The sequence below is a fragment of the Salvelinus alpinus genome, chromosome 15 (assembly GCF_045679555.1).
Source record: "Salvelinus alpinus chromosome 15, SLU_Salpinus.1, whole genome shotgun sequence".
Classification (NCBI taxonomy): Eukaryota; Metazoa; Chordata; class Actinopteri; order Salmoniformes; family Salmonidae; genus Salvelinus; species Salvelinus alpinus.
Genome location: NC_092100.1, coordinates 21602902 through 21623312, shown reverse-complemented (window position 1 = coordinate 21623312; position 20411 = coordinate 21602902). Strand labels below are relative to the sequence as shown.

Genomic DNA, 20411 nt, shown 5'->3' with positions numbered 1-20411 from the left:
AAAATAAATTAAATAAAATAAATAAAAAATCTATAAAAAATAAAAGCATTAACATAAATACATTTAGACTTCCACACATGCAGAGCTTCGGATCATCTATATTTTAAAAAGTCTAATAAATCCATGTAATATAGCCTACACCTTCACAATAAATCCATTATTTATTTTAGACAGGTCTAAAGAAACATGATATGAAGAAAATGTAGTCTATTTCAAAAGAACAGAATAGCATACTCTGAGTTGTCCTTGTATTAGTCCTGATCTGGTGGACTACACTAGTTCATTTAGCAGACAAGATCTGCTTAGAATTCTATGGCATTATTTTATATTATTTTATAGTATGAAGAATACAATTGAACAAAGCTGAATAAAATAGAAAGGATATTTTATTTATTTATTTTCTATTTAACCTTTATTTAACTATGCAAGTCAGTTAAGAACACATTCTTATTTACAATGGCGGCCTACCAAAAGGCAAAAGATCTCCTGCAGGGACGGAGGCTGGGATTTAAAAAAAATAAAAAATAAAATAATTTAAAAAAACATAAATGTAGGACAAAACACACGACAAGTGATTTGAGGGAGTGCGCACATGCGGCTATTCTGTTTTGAGCGGTTAACAAAGAAATAGATACTCCTATATGCTTAATTTAGAGTTATTAATGTAACTTTAGTTGTTCTAAAAACGTTGGGCTATATGTTTTGATTTTTAATACATTGTAAGGCTGCATGATGTGACTCTAATGATGATTTGCAAAAAGTTGCTTGAAAGGCAGCTTTGTTTTTTTGTGCAGGCTGTACACACTTTATCAGTCTCTCATTCACAATCAGAGCTTAGAGAAGCCTAATTACCGTGACTAAACGGTCAAGTGGTCTTTGACTGCCTTCATGACTCATGACCGCCGGTGTGGCGGTAATATAGTCACCAAACCAAGCTCTAGCCCCTCCCATCTCTTTAAGGATTGACATGTGAGGTCATGTGGTAAACACACACTAAATACAATAAAATCTAAGTTTATTTGTCACATGCACAGGATACAGAAGGTGTAAACAGTACACTGAAATGGTTACTTGCATAGTAGCAATATCAAATAGAGGAAGTGCCCAGAAAAAAATATTTATAAATATTTTATAATTATTAGACGACGCTTATCCGACACACTTGTCTAAATTGATGGGTCATGTAAAGGAAATGCTATAACCAGCCCCCAGCCACATCTAACTGAGTGGATGGGTCACTATTGTCTAGACACGTGCAGATGAAGTCAGAAGTTTACATACACCCTAGCCAAATACATTTAAACTCAGTTTTCACAATTCCTGACATTTAATCAAAGTAAATATTCCCTGTCTTAGGTCAGTTAGGATCACCTCTTTATTTTAAGAATGTGAAATGTTAGAATAATAGTAGAGAGAATGATTTATTTCAGCTTTTATATCTTTCATCACATTCCCAGTGGGTCAGAAGTTTACATACACTCATTTAGTATTTGGTAGCATTGCCTTTAAATTGTTTAAAGGCAAGCCTCCCACAATAAATTGGGTGAATTTTGTCCCGTTCCTCCTGATAGAGCTGATGTAACTGAGTCAGGTTTGTAGGCCTCCTTGCTCGCACATGCTTTTCCAGTTGTGCCCACACATTTTCTATAGGATTGAGGTCAGGGCTTTGTGATGGCCACTCCAATACCTTGACTTTGTTGTCCTTAGCCATTTTGCCACAACTTTGGAAGTATGCTTGGGGTCATTGTTCATTTGGAAGACCCATTTGCGACCTAGCTTTAACTTCCTGACTGATGTCTTGAGATGTTTCTTCAATATATCCACATAATTTTCCTCCCTCATGATGCCATCTATTTTGTGAAGTGCACCAGTCCCTGCTGCAGCAAAGCACCCCCACAACATGATGCTGCCACCCCCGTGCTTCACGGTTGGGATGGTGTTCTTCAGCTTGCAAGCGTTCCCTATTTCCTCCAAACATAACGATGGTCATTATGGCCAAACAGTTCTATTTTTGTTTCATCAGACCAGAGGACATTTCTTTTCGCACCAATTTTCGCACCAGTACATTCATCTCTAGGAGACAGAACGCGTCTCCTTCCTGAGCGGTATGACGGCTGCGTGGTCCCATGATGTTTATACTTGCATACTATTGTTTGTACAGATGAACGTGGTACCTTCAGGCGTTTGGACATTGCTCCCAAGCATGAACCAGACTTGTGGAGGTCTACAATTGATTTTCTGAGGTCTGAGTTTGAAGGTAGGCCTTGAAACACCTCCTTCAAATGACTCAAATGAGGTCAATTAGTCTATCAGAAGCTTCTAAAGCCATGACATAATTTTCTGGAATTTTCCCATCTGTTTAAAGGCACAGTCAACTTAGTGTATGTAAACCTCTGACTCACTGGAATTGTGATACAGTGAATTATAAGTGAAATAATCTGTCTGTAACAATTTTTGGAAAAATGACTTGTGTCATGCACAAAGTAGATGTTCTCACCGACTTGCCAAATCTATAGTTTGTTCGCAACACATTTGTGGAGTGGTTGAAAAACGAGTTTTAATGACTCCAACCTAAGTGTATGTAAACTTTCGACTTCAACTGTACATGTACACATGTTATTGAAATACAATAGCAGTATGAATCTCCAGGTAGCTAAAGCTAACAAACAAGGTTCAATATTAGCTAGCTAACATTAGGCTATAATGGATTTTTGATTCAAGTAATATTACTACACAGATCATAGCTAACTAACAGAACGCTTTAACTTGCAATAAAAATTAGAAACTTATATCTGAAAATGTAGCTAGACTCTTACATGGATGAACGTTTCACGGCAGGCTGTAACCATTTAACTATATTTTGTTTGTAGCTACATCTTGTCTGGCCAGCGTTGTGTCAAGTCTCTCCGGTTCACACTGACCGTGGCGTGTGCAGAAAGTAGCCCATCACTTTTTCCAACCGATCTGTCGATAGTGCCTGCTAAATTCAGGGCATGAATGTTGTTGAGAAAAGTAGCAAAACCTTTGTAGTTCTTGATGGCTAATGTTATATCTTTCAAAAACGACAAGGTAGAAAGGACTGTCGACACATACTGAACAGCTCACGTTACAGACAGAAACATGCTACATGGCAGACCAATCCAAACACATCTCCCGGCATGTCCAGCCCAACCATTATCTCAGCCAATCATGGCTCATGGGGAGGCTCCTGTCTTTTTCTGTGGCTAAACCAAATAGGCTCGTAATTTAACTATTTTATTTGTATTTATGGATGGAAAACAAGTTTGTTATTAAGGCACATGAAAGTTCACATATTCCAGAATGCATTTCTGCCAAAAAAAACACATTTAGATTTAAAAAATGGTTTACATTCAAATGCGTCTCCTGTGAAGTAGTGACATGCGACATACACCTAATTTCCTTAATCAGGGTACAAATTATTAACATATATGCCCACTCAGCTGTGCCTCACAAGTAATACAACAATCAAGCAACCCAGAAAAGTGCTAAAAATAGCCCGTATTAACATATGCAGACTGAGAAACAAGGTCCATGAAGTCAATAACTAAATAAATAATGTTGAAGTAATATGGCTACAGGTTCATCTGCCTCACCTAAAGCCCATTCTTGTGGGAAGCTGCTATAGACCACCAAGTGCTAACAGTCAGTATCTGGATATTATGTGTGAAATGCTTGATAATGAATGTGATATCAACAGAGAAATATATTTTCAGGGTGATTTAGATATTGACTGGCTCTCATCAAGCTGCCCACTCAAGAAAAAACGTCAAACTGTTACCAGTGCCTGCAACCTGATTAACGTTGTCAGTTAACCTAGCAGGGTATTTACAAACAGCACAGGAATGAAATCATCAACATGTATTGATCACATCTTTACTAATGCTACAGAAATTTTCTTTAAAGCAGTCCAAATCCATAGGATGTAGTGATCACAATATAATAGCCATATCTAGGAAAACCAAAGTTACAAAGACTGGGCCTAATATATAGTGTAATAGGTCATATAATACATTTTGTAGTAATTCATATGTTGATGATGTAAAGAATATTTGCTGGTCTGTGGTGTGTAATCCGGAGCAACCAGACGCTGCACTTGACACATTTATGAAATTGCTTCCAGTTACTAATAAGCATGCACCCATTAAGAAAATGAGGATGAGGAATTTAAAAATTGTAGGCAAAAGGTATGGAAAATAAGTCTGGCAGCCCAACTGATTGGCAAATGTACTGCAAATTAAGAAATCATGTGACTAAGCTAAATAAAAAATAAACTATACTATGAAAAAAATATGAATTATATTAAGAATGATAGTAAAAAGCTTTGGAGCTCCTTAAATGAAATTTTGGGGAAAAAAGCCAACTCGGCTCCATCATTCATTGAATCAGATGGCTCATTTATCACAAAATCCACTGATATTGCCAACTACTTTAATTACTTTTTCATTGGCAAGATAAACAAACTTAGGGATGACATGCCAGCAACAAACGCTGACACTACACATCCAAGTATATCTGACCAAATTATGAAAAAGAAGAATTGTAGTTTTGAATTCCATAAAGTCAGTGTGGAAGAGGTGAAAAAATTATTGTTGTCTATCAACAATGACAAGCCACCGGGGTCTGACAATCTGGATGTAAAATTACTGAGGATAATAGCGGACGATATTGTCCCTCCTATTTGCCACAATTTCTATTTAAGCCTACTAGAAAGTGTGTGCCCTCAGGCCTGGAAGGAAGCTAAAGTCATTCCGCTACCCAAGAATAGTAAAGCCCCCTTTAATGTCTCAAATAGCTGACCAATTAGCCTATTACCAACCCTTAGTAAACTTCTGGAAAAAATTGTGTTTGACCAGATACAATGCAATTTCACAGTAAACTAACTGACAACAGACTTTCAGCATGCATATAGAGAAAGACACTCAACAAGCACAGCACTTACACAAATGACTGATGATTAGCTGAGAGAAATTGATGATACAATGATTGTATTAGACTTCGGTGCTGCTTTTGACATTATCGATCATAGTCTGCTGCTGGAAAAACTGATGTGTTATGGCTTTACATCCCCTGCTATAATGTAGATAAAGAGTTACTTGTCTAACAGAACACAGAGGGTGTTCTTTAATGGAAGCCTCTCAAACATAATCCAGGTAGAAGCAGGAACTCCCCAGGGTAGCTGTTTAGGCCCCTTGCTTTTTTCTGTCTTTACTAACGACATGCCACTGGCTTTGAGTAAGTACAGTGTGTCTATGTATGCGGATGACTCAACACTATACATGTCAGCTACTACAGCAACTGAAATGACTGCAACACTTAACAAAGAGCTAGTCAGTTTTGGAATGGGTAGCAATTAATAAGTTAGTCCTAAATATTTCCAAAACTAAAAGCATTGTATTTGGGACAAATCATTCACTAAACCCTAAACCTCAACTACATCTCATAATGAATAATGTGGAAATTGAGCAAGTTGAGGTGACTATACTGCTTGGAGTTACCCTGGATTGTAAACTGTCATGGTCAAAACATATTGATACAACAGTAGCTAAGATCAGGAGAAGTCTGTCCATAATAAAGCACTGCTCTGCATTCTTAACAACACTATCAACAAGGCAGGTCCTACAGGCCCTGGTTTTGTCGCACCTGGACGACTGTTCAGTAGTGTGGTCAGGTGCCACAAAGAGGGACTTGGGAAAATTGCAGTTGGCTCAGAACAGGGCAGCGCAGATGGCCCTTAAAAGTACATGGAGCTCTAACATTAATGATATGCATGTCAATCTCTCATGGCTCAAAGTGGAAGAGAGATTGACATCATCATTACTTGTTTTCGTAAGAGGTGTTGACAAGCTGAAAATACCAAGCTGTCTGTTTAAAATACTAGCACATAGCTCGGACACCCATGCATACCCCACAAGACATGCCACCAGAGGTCTCTTCACAGTCCCCAAGTCCAGAACAGACTATGGGAGGCACACAGTACTACATAGAGCCATGACTACATGGAAATCTATTCCACATCAGGTAACTGATGCAAGCAGTAGAATCAGATTTAAAAGCAGGTAAAAATACACCTTATGGAACAGCAGGGACTGTGAAGCAACACAAACATAGGCACAGACACATGCATACACACACATGATAACATACACACTATACACACACATACACATGGATTTTGTGTTGTAGATATGTGGTAGTGGAGTATGTGCCTGAGGGCACACACTTAGTGTGTTGTGAGTTCTGTAGTGAATGTATTGTAATGTTTTTAAATTTGTATAACTGCCTTAATTCTGCCGGACCCCAGGAAGAGTAGCTGCTGCCTTGGCAGCAGCTAATGGGGATCCATAATAAATACAAATACAAATACAAACAACTGATCTATTACCAGTGTGATCATATAACTTACCTCAAATGTTGAAATATATATTTTTTAAATGGTCTGAGAAGAACAACAGGAAGAACTACAAGAACAACAATTCAAGCAAAGCCAATATGTGGTGATAATGTTTAACCTCATTATTACAGTACTGTTTTGTGTATAGGCTTATGTTTTTTAAGTCATGTAAAAAAAAAAATATTTTAAGTAGATCTCGGCTTGTGATCTCATTTTGACCAAGAATGTGATCTCGACTCTAAAAAGGTTGGTGACCAGTGCTTTAGAGTAATTGCACAGTTGGAGCCCGGATATAAATCAAATAAATTATTTGGCTCCCCCCATCCCTCTCCCCTCTCTCTCTCTCTCTCTCGCTCTCCACAGGTACCCTATCCAGTCACCCAGGCCAGGTTGCTATGGTGACAGGGAGGACTCACCTGGAGTGCGCAACTACGGCAATCGGGCCCCTGACGAGCTGTTTGATGTCTACTGCTTTGCCAAGCAACTGCAAGGTACAATCAGATGTTAGTCATCCATGGCCGTGCAAAGTCCCAGGCGCCCCAGGAGATACGATGCTGAATCAGCCTGACTTAACTTTTTAGGGCTGCAATCCTGTTAAAGGGATCGATATGACAACAGCCAGTGAAAGTGCAGGGCACCAAATTCAAACAACAGAAATTTCATAATTGAAATTCTTCAAACAAAAAAGGCTTTACAGCGAAAGCACCACAAACAATTATGTTAGGTCACCGCCAAATCACAGAAAAACACAGCCATTTTTCCAGCCAAAGACAAGAGTCACAAAAAGCAGAAATAGAGATAAAATGAACTACTAACCTTTGATGATCTTCATCAGATGACACCCATAGGACTTCATGTTACACAATACATGTATGTTTTGTTCGATAAAGTTCATATTTATATCCAAAAATCTCAGTTTACATTGGCGCGTTATGTTCAGTAGTTCCATAAACATCTGGTGATTTTGCAGAGAGCCACATCAATTTACAGGAATACTCATAATAAACATTGCTAAAAGATACAACTGTTATGCATGGAATTTTAGATCCACTTCTCCTTAATGCAAACGCTGTGTCATATTTCAAAAAAGCTTTACGGAAAAAGCAAACCATGCAATAATCTGAGGTCGGCACTCAGAGCCCAATCAAGACAAAAATATATCTGCCATATTGTGCAGTCAACAGAAGTCAGAAATAACATTATAAATATTCACTTACCTTTGATGATCTTCATCAGAATACACTCCCAGGAATCCCAGTTCCACAATAAATGTTTGATTTGTTCGGTAATGTCCATCATTTATGTCCAAATTGCTACTTTTGTTAGCGCGTTTGATAAACAAATCCAAATTCACGAACCGCGTTCACTAAAAGCAGACAAAATGTCAAAAAGTTCCATAACAGTCAGTAGAAACATGTCAAACGACGTATTGAATCAATCTTTAGGATGTTTTTAACATAAATCTTCAATAATGTTCCAACCGGAGAATTCCTTTGTCTTTAGAAGTGCGATGGAACAGAGCTCGCTCTCACATGAACGCGCATGGTAGACCATGCTCATGGTAGACCTTACTCAATCCCCTCTCATTCGGCCTCCCTTCACAGTAGCAGCATCAGACAAGGTTCTAAAGACTGTTGACATCTAGTGGAAGCCTTAGGAAGTTCAAAAGGACCCATATCCCACTGTGTATTTGATAGGGAATGAGTTGAAAACCTACAAACCTCAGATTTCCCACTTCCTGGTTGGATTTTTTCTCAGGTTTTTGCCTGCCATATGAGTTCTGTTATACTCACAGATATCATTCAAACAGTTTTAGAAACTTCAGAGTGTTTTATATCCAATACTAATAATATGCATATATTAGCAACTGGGACTGAGGAGCAGGCAGTTTACTCTGGGCACCTCTGGGCACCTTTTCATCCAAGCTACTCAATACTGCCCCTGCAGCCATAAGAAGTTAATTCTCCTGTTAGGCAGAGAAAGAGATTCTCATCCTATTACCCCTGGTTGGGAACCACTGATTTAAGCTGTAGCTGGGTGGTGAGTAATACTGCCGTGGCCAGGATCAGGGAAACTGCTACAGGAGGATGGAGTCATATTCACAGCAGGTGCCTTTAAAATAGATCTGGGTAATTTGTTACTGTGCAGAGCCAGACCTGTCAGTTAATAGTTCTACAGGAAGTAGATGAGGTAATTTTATGAGAAGTGTAATTCTTGACACCTTGCAAATGACTGGGCTATCTAGCTGGATAGGATGGATGTTCATTGTCAGGTTCTATGGTTCTGAGTGTTCTTCTGTGAGATGACTCTGCATGACTCATGGATCATTACTTCACTGACCTCCTGTTCAATCTGGTCTGTTGACACTTCTTATATTACATTTCACACCACTCTAACCATCTCGTACTTTATTCTCATCATATTCCCCTATCTCCCCCGTTACTCCGTACCACTTCACCTCCCATACCTATCTCTCTTTCCCCTCACACTATACCTCATTATACCTCCAATCTCTCCAGGTGAGGTGTTCCACTCGTCTGTACCAGAGAAGCTGAGCCTGGCCACAGCCTCTACCCATTGCCACTCTCTGGGAGCCCAGCTGGCCACGGCAGGGCAGCTCTACCAAGCCTGGCAGACTGGCCTGGACCAGTGTGACCCAGGCTGGCTGGCCGACGGCAGTGTGCGCTACCCCATAAACCTTCCCCGGCGCAACTGTGGCGGGGATGATCCGGGTGTGCGCACTGTCTACCACAACCCCAACCGCACCGGTTTCCCAGACACCACCACCCGCTTCGACGCCTACTGCTACCGAGGTAACGGCCGGGGTCGTCATCGCCATGGCAACCTTTCTGTTTAATTTCTGTTAATTAGTGCGGGTTGTTTGTCTCATGCATGAATTAATGAATTATCACAGAGGGGATTCAGTGACATTTTGGTCCCTTCTGGGATCTGAAGTCTTCTACTGTAGCAACCAGCTAGAGCCCAGTATCAGCATTTCCAAGCTCTCAATGCAGACTTAGAGAGAGCCAACAGAGTTCTGTACACTGGCTGCAGCCTCAATGTCCTTGCAGTGTCATTCTAAAGTGTTTATAATGTTGCTGGACCACTGGAGATTTGTCTAACTTAGTTTCAAGTTCACTTTGGAGCGACGGTAGGCTCCAGTGTGCTGTGGATTTGATTGTGTTTGTGCAGAGTGTGATCTGCATTAGACTGCATTAGCTCCTCAGAGTGTCATGGAGAATGATTGACAGGCACTAAATTGATACAGACGTAATGAAGTCTTATCTTAGACTTTGCCCTTAAGTAAAGTCACCCAAGGAGAGTGTAAAAACGTCTCAATATAATATGTATGCTTTCTTAATTAAAGCAAAACCAAAAACAGAGGTCATCAACATCTAAGAATATGGATGATTCACAGCTTATTGCAAACATGGCAGCTTATTGCAAAGATTAATTTTTAAAAGCAAATAGGAATGCTAATATATTTCTCATATAATTCCAGAACGTGAAGCAGGAGTCCAGGCAGCCCAACCAGTGGGGTTCCTCCAATACAGAGACCCAGACACCAATTCCTCAGACACAGAGCCCCAGCACTCTGCCCCCTACCCCCAGCCCCCCACCTGGACTGGCATGGCGGACCTGGACAAGGAGGGCATCAGCTCCATCACTGGAGGCAACGAGTCCTCCGAGATCTCTGAGGAGCACGTGGTAATCCACCTCCGGCCAGGGGAGAGTACCCAGGGTTGGGGAGAGGAGAACCAGGAGACCAAGGGGCGATCTAAGACTGGAGCCCCTCAGAACCCATCCTCCAGCCCCAATACCAGCACCCTGGGTCTGTCTGTCCTGGAGAGTCTAGAGACCCACGGAGGTTCTGCCCAGGAAGAGGTGGAGGGCGAGGGGGATGAGGAGTGGCGTTTCGGGTCGTCCGACTCCCCTCTGTCCTCCCAGGCCTCTCCAGTGCTCCAGACCCAGACAGCCAATAACGTTCTCCACAGCTTTATCAACAACCTGATGAAGCCCTTCAGTTATTGGACAGGCTCTGTGGAGGCCGACACAGAGGCACATCTCCCAGCCACACCTGCCTCACTGCCCGAGGGGAGAGGAGTACAGGATCAGACAACCCCGGGGTCGGCTGTGGTCACACCCACCGAAGGGAAGCAAAAGCTGGGCAGTAAAGGAAGCACGGACAACGCTATCATAGAGCATCGGATTCGAGGCTCCTTGCTCAAGACATCCACCAATGGGCTCACTAGCACAGAGGAGGGTCTGCCTGATCAGGATAGAGAGGTGGTCACTTTAGTCCCATTGGGCCCTGTGATCCAGTACACACTCACCCAGCCTGGGAGGAAGGGTCCAAGCATGTCCCTAACCAACCCTCAAGGATCATCGTCTAATGGTAAGAACCACTCACTGAGTCACAATCCATCCATCAGAGAGGCTATGTGGGTTGGCTGAGTACATCGTGTCTCCTTTCAGTTTAGTTCATTACCTTTTCTCTCTAAAAGTTGTTTTCTTTTTCCGTTCCTATTTGCTCCACCTCAGTGTTTCTTCCAAATCAATGGCTTGTGTTAAATTGAAAATGCGCTGTTTACGAAGGTAGTAAATTGAAAATATGGTTTCTGTGGATGCCAGCTCAGGTCCTTTATTGCTTCAGCGGTAAATAAAGTGAAGGTTTGTTTCAGACTATTAAACACTGTCTCAGGACAATATTTATGGGAGTAATGGAAGTAGAATAGACCCCAAAAAGTTTTTATATAAAAAAAAAACTATACATTTGGCATTATCAAATGAAATCAAATTTTATTGGTCACGTACACATATTTAGCAGATGTTATTGAGGGTGTAGTGAAATGCTTGTGCAGCCTTCCTCTAGTTGTTTTCCCTAGACACTACAGTATCTCTGTGTTGCAAATGGTCGAATTTCCAGAGTATCAGAACACCACTCGTTACTTTCCTTCTTTGGTTTTCCTAAGGAGAAATTACATTAAATATATATGCATTTTGGGTGTCTATTCAAATAAAATAAAATACATACGTATTTGTCACATATACAACGGGTGTAGACTTTACCATGAAATGCTTACTTATGAGCCCTTCCCAAAGATGCAGAGTTAAAAAATAAGAATAAAATACACAAGAATGAAGCTAAATACCAGTACCACATCAAAATAAATTCAAATGAAATCTTATTTGACCCATGCTTTGTAAACAACAGACTAACAGTGAAGTTCTCACTTACGGGTCCTTTACCAACGAAGAGTTAAAGATAAAGAATAGAAATAAAAAATGTAAGTAGTGACACGAGGAATAAATACACAGTGGATAACGAATAACACTAACGAGTAAAAATAACATGGCTATATACAGGAGTACCAGTTACGAATCGATGTGAAGGGATACGAGATATTTGAGGTAGATATGCACATGAAGGCAGGGTAAAGTGACTAGGCATTAGGATAGATAATAATAAGGTATTTGAGGTAGATATGCACATGAAGGCAGGGTAAAGTGACTAGGCATCAGGATAGATAATAATAAGGTATTTGAGGTAGATATGCACATGAAGGCAGGGTAAAGTGACTAGGCATTAGGATAGATAATAATAAGGTATTTGAGGTAGATATGCACATGAAGGCAGGGTAAAGTGACCAGGCATCAGGATAGATAATAATAAGGTATTTGAGGTAGATATGTACATGAAGGCAGGGTAAAGTGACTTGGCATCAGGATAGATAATAATAAGGTATTTGAGGTAGATAATGTACATGAAGGCAGGGTAAAGTGAATAGGCATCAGGATAGATAATAATAATAAGGTATTTGAGGTAGATATGTACATGAAGGCAGGGTAAAGTGACTAGGCATCAGGATAGATAATAATAAGGTATTTGAGGTAGATATGTACATGAAGGCAGGGTAAAGTGACTAGGCATCAGGATAGATAATAATAAGGTATTTGAGGTAGATATGTACATGAAGGCAGGGTAAAGTGACCAGGCATCAGTGTGTGCCATTGTGTAGATCTTAGTGATGTGGACACCAAAGAACATGAAGCTCTCTCCCCGTTCCATTACAGCCCCGTCGATCTAGATGGGGGCGTGCTCTCCCCTGTAGTCCACAATCAGCTCCTTGGTCTTGCTGACGCTGAGGGAGAGGTTGATGTCCTGGCACCACATTGCCAGGTCTCTGACCTCCCTGTAGTAAGCTGTCTCATCGCAGTCGGTGATCAGGCCACCGTCGTGTCGTCAGCAAACTTTATGATGGGGTTGGAGTTGTGCGTGGCCATGCAGTTGTGGGTTAACAGGGATTACAGGAGGAGACTAAGCACACACCCCTGAGGGGCTCCAGTTTTGAGGATCAGCGTGGTGGAGGTGTTGTTGCCTACCCTCACCACCTTGGGCTGGCCAATCAGGAAGTCCAGGATCCAGTTGTAGAGGGAGGTGTTCAGTCCCAAGGTCCCGAGTTTGGTGTTTTAGTCTATGAACAGCATTCTCACATAGTTATTTCCCTTTTTGTCCAGGTGGGAGAGGGCAGTGAGAAGTGCAATTAAGATTGCTTCATCTGTGGATCTGTCTTGGCGGTACGCAAATTGGAGTGGGTTGATGTGTGTCATGACCAGCCTTTCAAAGCGCTTCATAATTACAGATGTGAGTGCTATGTGACAATAGTAGTTACACCAGCAGCACACCATCCTGCACCATCCTGGTCACCTAATAATCCCCAGCTTCCAATTGGCGCCTTCATCCCCCTTCCTCTCCCCTGCAACTATTCCACAGGCTGTTGCTCTAAATGAGAATGTGTTCTCAGTCAACTTACCTGTAAAAATAAGAGTTAAATAAATAAAACAAAACAATTTAGGCAGGTTATCTTGGATTTCTGGGTAACAGCGACAGTGGTTGTCAGCTTGAAACATGTTGGGATTACACACTGGGAATGAAGAGATTGAAAATGTCTGTGAAGCCCAGTGGTCTTGCTAGTGTTTAAAAGTCTTACTCACAAAGGCCACAGAGAGCGATCTCACACAGTCATCCAGAACAACAGGGGCTTTCATGCAATACTCATGAAACAAAGGAATAGGGTCCGGTGTGAACAAGGGAACAGCTGAGTTGGAGTTGAAGTAAGAGTTGAAGTCAAAAGCTAGGTTAGTAATTGTTGATCTGATGTCCAAAAGTTATTGGCGGTCATAGGAGATAATAGTATGAACTTTCTGTACAAAAAAAGTAAAGATTTTTAAAAAGTCACTAAATAACAAAGTCGGGTTGGAGCTCGTGAGATGTCGACCTTCTCTGTCGGCGCAATCTTTCATCTTAGGTCCAGAGCCATCACTAAGCCAGCTTCCAGCAGTGCAAAGAGGAAAATGAAAGCAGAGAATGAGGCCGGCCAAAGCAAAAACTCAGAGAGCCAGAGTCAGTGCTGCAGCAATGTGTTTGGCTCACCGGTGTGAATACATAGAACTCAGTTGATCTGTTTTTGTTTTGTTAATTTTGTAAGTGTTTGTTTTTTCCTTCATTAAAAGAAGATGTCTTATTTTTCACACGCTGCGTTTTGGTCCTCCATTCAAAGTCAAGACGATCGTGACACTGGGCTTCATTGGATACAAAAACTGTTGCTATCCTCCCTGAAACCAAAACTCCAAACCCAAGGCATTAATGTTTTACGCAGGGTGAAAATCTAGCTTTAGTCTGCGTACATTATTCTCAGCCTCTTTCCAATTAATGCAGGGCTGGCTAGGTGTTCCTTGCCTTGCTCGCCAGCATTCACGTCTCCCCCAATTACGTCGGCCCTGGGTGAGCGTAGGCGGTCATTATCACCATGGCAATGATGAGGGGATGGAAAACGCGAAGGATGAAAAAGAAGAGAGGAGGATGCATTTGGAAGGGGCTTTTGAGATGTTTTTTATTACATTTTTTACAGGAAGTTGTTGAATTAATGTTTCCTCTTAAAGTGGCATCACTCGCCAGATATAAACTATGTTATCGAGCGCCGCAGGCTGTTGCTTGCTCTAGGTAATCTACATTATCGATTCTGCCATTTTTATTTTTATGATTGGCAGGAAAAACATTGCATGTGAATCTTGACACCTCAATCAAAGAAATGCATGTTTCCCCATTTCCCCACACAGTCTTAGCAAAGCATCGTGGGAATAAATCTTTGATGAAACATCACGCCACTCCAGATAGATGTGCGACATGATTCACATGCCACACAATAACTTTTCCCAGTCGTCTTTATTAAATGCCATATCTTACATCAGTATAGTACTGAGGATGTGTGTGTGTGTGTGTGTGTGTGTGCTAGCTCGCATATGTATGTGTGTCCTTGTGTGTGTGTGTGTGCGTGTGTGTGTGTGTTTGTTAGATGCCGTATCTTATAACAGAAGTGCTGAGGCTGCACTAGTACACTGTGTCCTGGGGAGGCTTCAACTCCTCTCCCATTATGCTGTGTGACTGGAGGGTTCGACTCCTCTCCCAATATGCTGTGTGACTGGAGGGTTCAACTCCTCTCCCATTATGCTGTGTGACTGGAGGGTTCAACCCCTCTCCCATTATGCTGTGTGACTGGAGGCTTCAACTCCTCTCCCATTATGCTGTGTGACTGGAGGGTTCGACTCCTCTCCCATTATGCTGTGTGACTGGAGGGTTCGACTCCTCTCCCATTATGCTGTGTGACTGGAGGGTTCGACTCCTCTCCCATTATGCTGTGTGACTGGAGGGTTCAACTCCTCTCCCATTATGCTGTGTGACTGGAGGGTTCGACTCCTCTCCCATTATGCTGTGTGACTGGAGGGTTCAACCCCTCTCCCATTATGCTGTGTGACTGGAGGGTTCAACTCATCTCCCATTATGCTGTGTGACTGGAGGCTTCAACTCCTCTCCCATTATGCTGTGTGACTGGAGGGTTCAACTCCTCTCCCATTATGCTGTGTGACTGGAGGGTTCAACTCCTCTCCCATTATGCTGTGTGACTGGAGGGTTCGACACCTCTCCCATTATGCTGTGTGACTGGAGGGTTCGACTCCTCTCCCATTATGCTGTGTGACTGGAGGGTTCGACTCCTCTCCCATTATGCTGTGTGACTGGAGGGTTCAACTCCTCTCCCATCATGCTGTGTGACTGGAGGGTTTGACTCCTCTCCCATTATGCTGTGTGACTGGAGGGTTCAACCCCTCTCCCATTATGCTGTGTGACTGGAGGGTTCAACTCATCTCCCATTATGCTGTGTGACTGGAGGCTTCAACTCCTCTCCCATTATGCTGTGTGACTGGAGGGTTCAACTCCTCTCCCATTATGCTGTGTGACTGGAGGGTTCAACTCCTCTCCCATTATGCTGTGTGACTGGAGGGTTCAACTCCTCTCCCATTATGCTGTGTGACTGGAGGGTTCGACACCTCTCCCATTATGCTGTGTGACTGGAGGGTTCGACTCCTCTCCCATTATGCTGTGTGACTGGAGGGTTCAACTACCCTCCCATTATGCTGTGTGACTGGAGGGTTCAACTCCTCTCCCATTATGCTGTGTGACTGGAGGGTTCGACTCCTCTCCCATTATGCTGTGTGACTGGAGGCTTCAACTCCTCTCCCATTATGCTGCGTGACTGGAGGGTTCGACTCCTCTCCCATTATGCTGTGTGACTGGAGGGTTCGACTCCTCTCCCATTATGCTGTGTGACTGGAGGGTTCGACTCCACTTGTTTACCCCAGAAAGAGACATATACAGCTGATTTACCGCACCGCTGTCACTGAAAACACACAATGGAGCACATCATTGACTTGCCTTGATTTAGTCATTTGTGGGCAGTTTATCACGGTATGACAACATTTGTTTTGCAGGATTTTTATGTGTTGACTTTAAGTCAAAACTCACAACAAAAGATAGCAGTGAAGTACGCACATCGAAATACTAGACCGCGCATGAAATATTTGTATTTCTTATATCAGCCATTAGAATAGATAATTAGTCTTGATTAATTAATTTAATCACTCAATATCTCATCATTATGTGAAGGCAAAGTGGTTAATTAGCTATTCACATTATTAATTGGACAATTACACCATCTACAGCTCTTATGTTGAACCTGTGCTCACATACTGTAGCACATAGGGGGTGGAGGCAACATGCAGATCCCTGAATCATTTAGTATTGATTTAATATTTCATATGTGGACATACAGTATTTGTCTATGTTTCTCCCCACAGTAATTAGTTGTATTATGTAGTACAGCCAGAGGCCCTGCTGTGGTTCTTTGCACACCAGAGAGTTAGCTGTGCTTTGCTGAGTAGAGCTACAGTAGAACTCTAGCTGCCTAATATGGTAATACTATGAGAAGATTCACTGCTAAAAACCAACCCACATCTAGTCTGAATTATTAATTGTGTAGATACACTCTGGTGTAGTACATTACCTAGAAGCACAGGAGGCTGGTGAGAGGAAGACAGCTCATAATAATGGCTGGGATGGAAACCACATGTTTGATACTATTCCATTCCAGCAATTACCACAAGCCCATCCTCCCCAATTAAGGTACAAACAGCCTGTGCTAGAAGGAGCATAGGGGTGCGCTTAATCTGAATAATCAAGGGTGTAGATATGCAGTAGTCAATGAAGGTGGTGTTTAAAAAAAAAAAGCTTTACTATCTTACACTTGGTCAGTTTTAGCCCAGGAATGCGTTGATTGTAGTTTGGTGTCTGGTCTAGTAAAGTCAAATCAAATCTAATCAAATTTAATTTGTCACATGCGCTGAATACAACACCTTACTGTGAAATTCTTACTTACAAGCCCCTAACCAACAATGCAGTTCAAGAAATAGAGTTAAGAAAATATTTACTAAATAAACTAAAGTGAAAAAAGTTATTAAAAAGTAACTCTTGAAAATGACATAACAATAACAAGGCTATATACAGGGTGTACCGGTACAGAGTCAATGTGCGGGGGTACAAGTCAGTCGAGGGAATTTGTAAAGTGACTATGCATAGATAATAAACAGCGAGTAGCAACAGTGTAAAAATGATAGTTTCTATGGAATGAGAAAAGCGTGAAATTGCCTTACCAGTGTCACGTTCTGACCTTAGTTCCTTTATTTTGTCTTTTGTTTTAGTTGGTCAGGGCGTGAGTTGGGTGGGTAATCTATGTTTTCTATTTCTGTGTTGGTTTTCTGTGTTTGGCCTGATATGGTTCTCAATCAGAGGCAGCTGCCAATCGTTGTCCCTGATTGGGAACCATATTTAGGTAGCCTGTTTTCTGTTGGGTTTTGTGGGTGGTTGTTTTCAGTCTTTGTGTGTCTGCACCAGATAGAACTGTTTCGGTTTTCACTTTGTTGTTTTTTGTATTTTGAGTTGTTCACTTCATTAAATAAGATGAACAATTACCACGCTGCACATTGGTCCTCTGATCCTTCAAACTTCTCCTCCTCAGACGAGGAGGAAGACGACAGCCGTTACAACCAGATCCTCTTTTTTTGTGTATGTTGGGCCTGGTACGCAGTGTGGGTCTGCTACTGTGCTTTGTACTGGAATACAAAGAGGCTGCACCATTATTGGAATGACAACAGTAATCCAAATTAATATATTTTTTTGCAGATTTAGCAAAAAATACATAAATAAAATTGTTGCCGTGAATGAGGGTTCGCCTCCGGTATATAAATAAATAACCAGCCTTCCTATGGCGCAACACAACAACCAATCACCATTTAAAGTCTTACTTACACTCCCTTCCTGTTTGCATATTAAACCCTAGTAACTATGTCTTACATCTGGGTATAGATACTGTATCAGAATAGATAAATAAAAGAAAAAGGCAAATAGATAATGAAACTATGGATTTGAATTAATTAAATATAATGACTGCTGCACTGGAGGCAGTGTGTTATGATTGCTAATTAAACATGCATTTAATTACAATCATTCAAACTATTTCCCTCCCATGCTATGTTAATGAATGTGTGTTGTCACTCTGCAGGAGTCACAGCAGTGGGACCCGATGTGAGTAGCAAGGCCGTGGAGGCTGTGAATGGATCAGGAGGCCCCCTCCAGGGCTTTAAGGGTGGGTTGGCTTCATCCCTAGGGACCCCGGAACCATACCCAGGCAGCCAGCTGAGATGGGCCCTGAAGGCCATGAAGGGCTCCATGCTGGAGGCCCCGGGACAGGGACACGTGGCCTACATGGGGAAGGATTCCACCTGGGAGCCCATGGAGGCCAAAGCGGGGCCCCTAGAGGTCATGACCCTTCCTACCAACCCAGAGAGCTACTCTGGTGAGGGGAGAGATCAGGATGAGGACCGCAGCATCCCCCGATCCATCCTGGAGAGAGAGGACAAAGAGACAGAGGCAGAGGGAAGCGGGAGAGGAGGGAACGACTTTCCAGGTGGCTTTGGATCGAACGGTGACACGAACCCAGGCAACGGTGCCAGCAGCAGCACAAAGCCTCTTCTGTCTGGATTGAAACCTACCGAGACCCAGAGCCAGAACCAGACTCTGACGGAACACACCACTTTGTTTCAGTGGCAGCTAGTGGACCAGCCCACCACCTCTTCTACTGCTGCCTCTGCTGCTGGCTCCAGCCGGGGCCCGGGGGGAACCGCTGAGGAGGCCAGGGGAGAGATTGTCTATGTCCGACGCCCTACTGAGAAACTCCTTCCAACCTTCCTTCCAACCACCTCCAGTAAGAAAGATGGCTTCCCCCCTGTGATCAGAAAGCAGAGCCTGAATACAGCCAGGGTGACTGAGAGACAACGAAGCCCAAATGAGGTCACCACACCTGGGTTCACCTCCAGACCTGCAGCTTCTATGGAGCCCCTGACAACCATTAAAACTTCCACAGCAAACAACCAGAGAAAAGACTCCAGTGATTCTACCTCTACCAAGGAGCCACCCATCTCCATTGCACAGATTCCAGTAGATAGAGAGGAGACAGCTAGTACCACATCTCTGACCAGAGATGGACCACAAACAACTGCAGCTTCGACTCAGCTGACCACGGCGTTGTCCTTTCTGAAGGGCAGCGATCATGAGGAAGAGTCCAGGTTAGCTGTTTCAGAATCATTTGTGGTGGGAAAAGGATGGAAGCCATTGGGAGGGATGAATCCCACGTCTAAGGAGGACAAAACCCCTGTGACCACAGAGAAGTCAGAGAAGAGAGAGAAGACCACCTTTGGTGTCGTTGTGCCCAGCTGGGGCTTTGGCCTCAACCCTTCAGGTATCTTCCCTTTTCTATTTTATTGTCACCATTATTAGCCTTTATCTAATCCTACTGTGTAATTATATAATCCATTACTCCTCTAAACCATAGGAGGGGAGCTGAGGCCCCATGATCAATTTAATTCATGATGCTGCAGATGCTCTTTGTCTCTCTCTCTCTCTCTTCCCGTCTCTCTCTCTCTCTCTTCCCGTCTCTCTCTCTCTCTCTCTCTCTCTCTCTCTCTCTCTCTATATATATATATATATATACACTGATTGTACCAAACATTAGGAACATCTTCCTAATATAGAGTTGTACCCCCCTTTTGCCCTCAGAACAGCCTCAATTTGTCATGGCATGGGCTACAAGGTGTCGAAAGCATTTCACAGAGATGCTGGCCCATGTTGACTCCCATGCTTCCCGCAGTTATGTCAAGTTGGCTGGATGTCCTTTGGGTGGTGGACCATTCTTGATACACATGGAAAACTGTTGAGTGTGAAAAATCCAGCAGTGTTGCAGTTCTTGACACAAACCTGTGCACCTGGCACCTACTACCATACCTCATTAAAAGGCACTTAAATCTTTTGTCTTGCCGATTCACCCTCTGAATGGCACATATACACAATCCATGTCTCAGTTGTCTCAAATCTTAAACAACCTTCTTTAACCGGTCTCCTCCCCTTCAGCTACACTGATTGAAGAGGATTTAACAGGTGACATCAATAAGGGATCATAGGTTTCACCTGGATTCACCTGGTCAGTCTATGTCATGGAAAGAGCAGTTGTTCTTAATGTTTTATACAATTATTATATATTCCTCTCCACCG

The 20411-nt window shown here is 42.5% G+C and overlaps 1 protein-coding gene across 2 annotated transcripts in view; it reads left to right on the top strand.

Moving 5' to 3' along the window:
• Positions 1-20411, top strand: part of LOC139539712 (neurocan core protein-like) — a 244690-nt gene that overhangs the window by 94395 nt on the left and 129884 nt on the right. For both annotated transcript variants that reach the window (XM_071342907.1, XM_071342908.1), the window contains 4 exons: positions 6776-6903; positions 8932-9225; positions 9915-10808; positions 18367-19602. In XM_071342907.1, the coding sequence (XP_071199008.1) occupies positions 6776-6903; positions 8932-9225; positions 9915-10808; positions 18367-19602 (2552 nt within the window). The remainder of the gene's footprint in view (positions 1-6775; positions 6904-8931; positions 9226-9914; positions 10809-18366; positions 19603-20411) is intronic.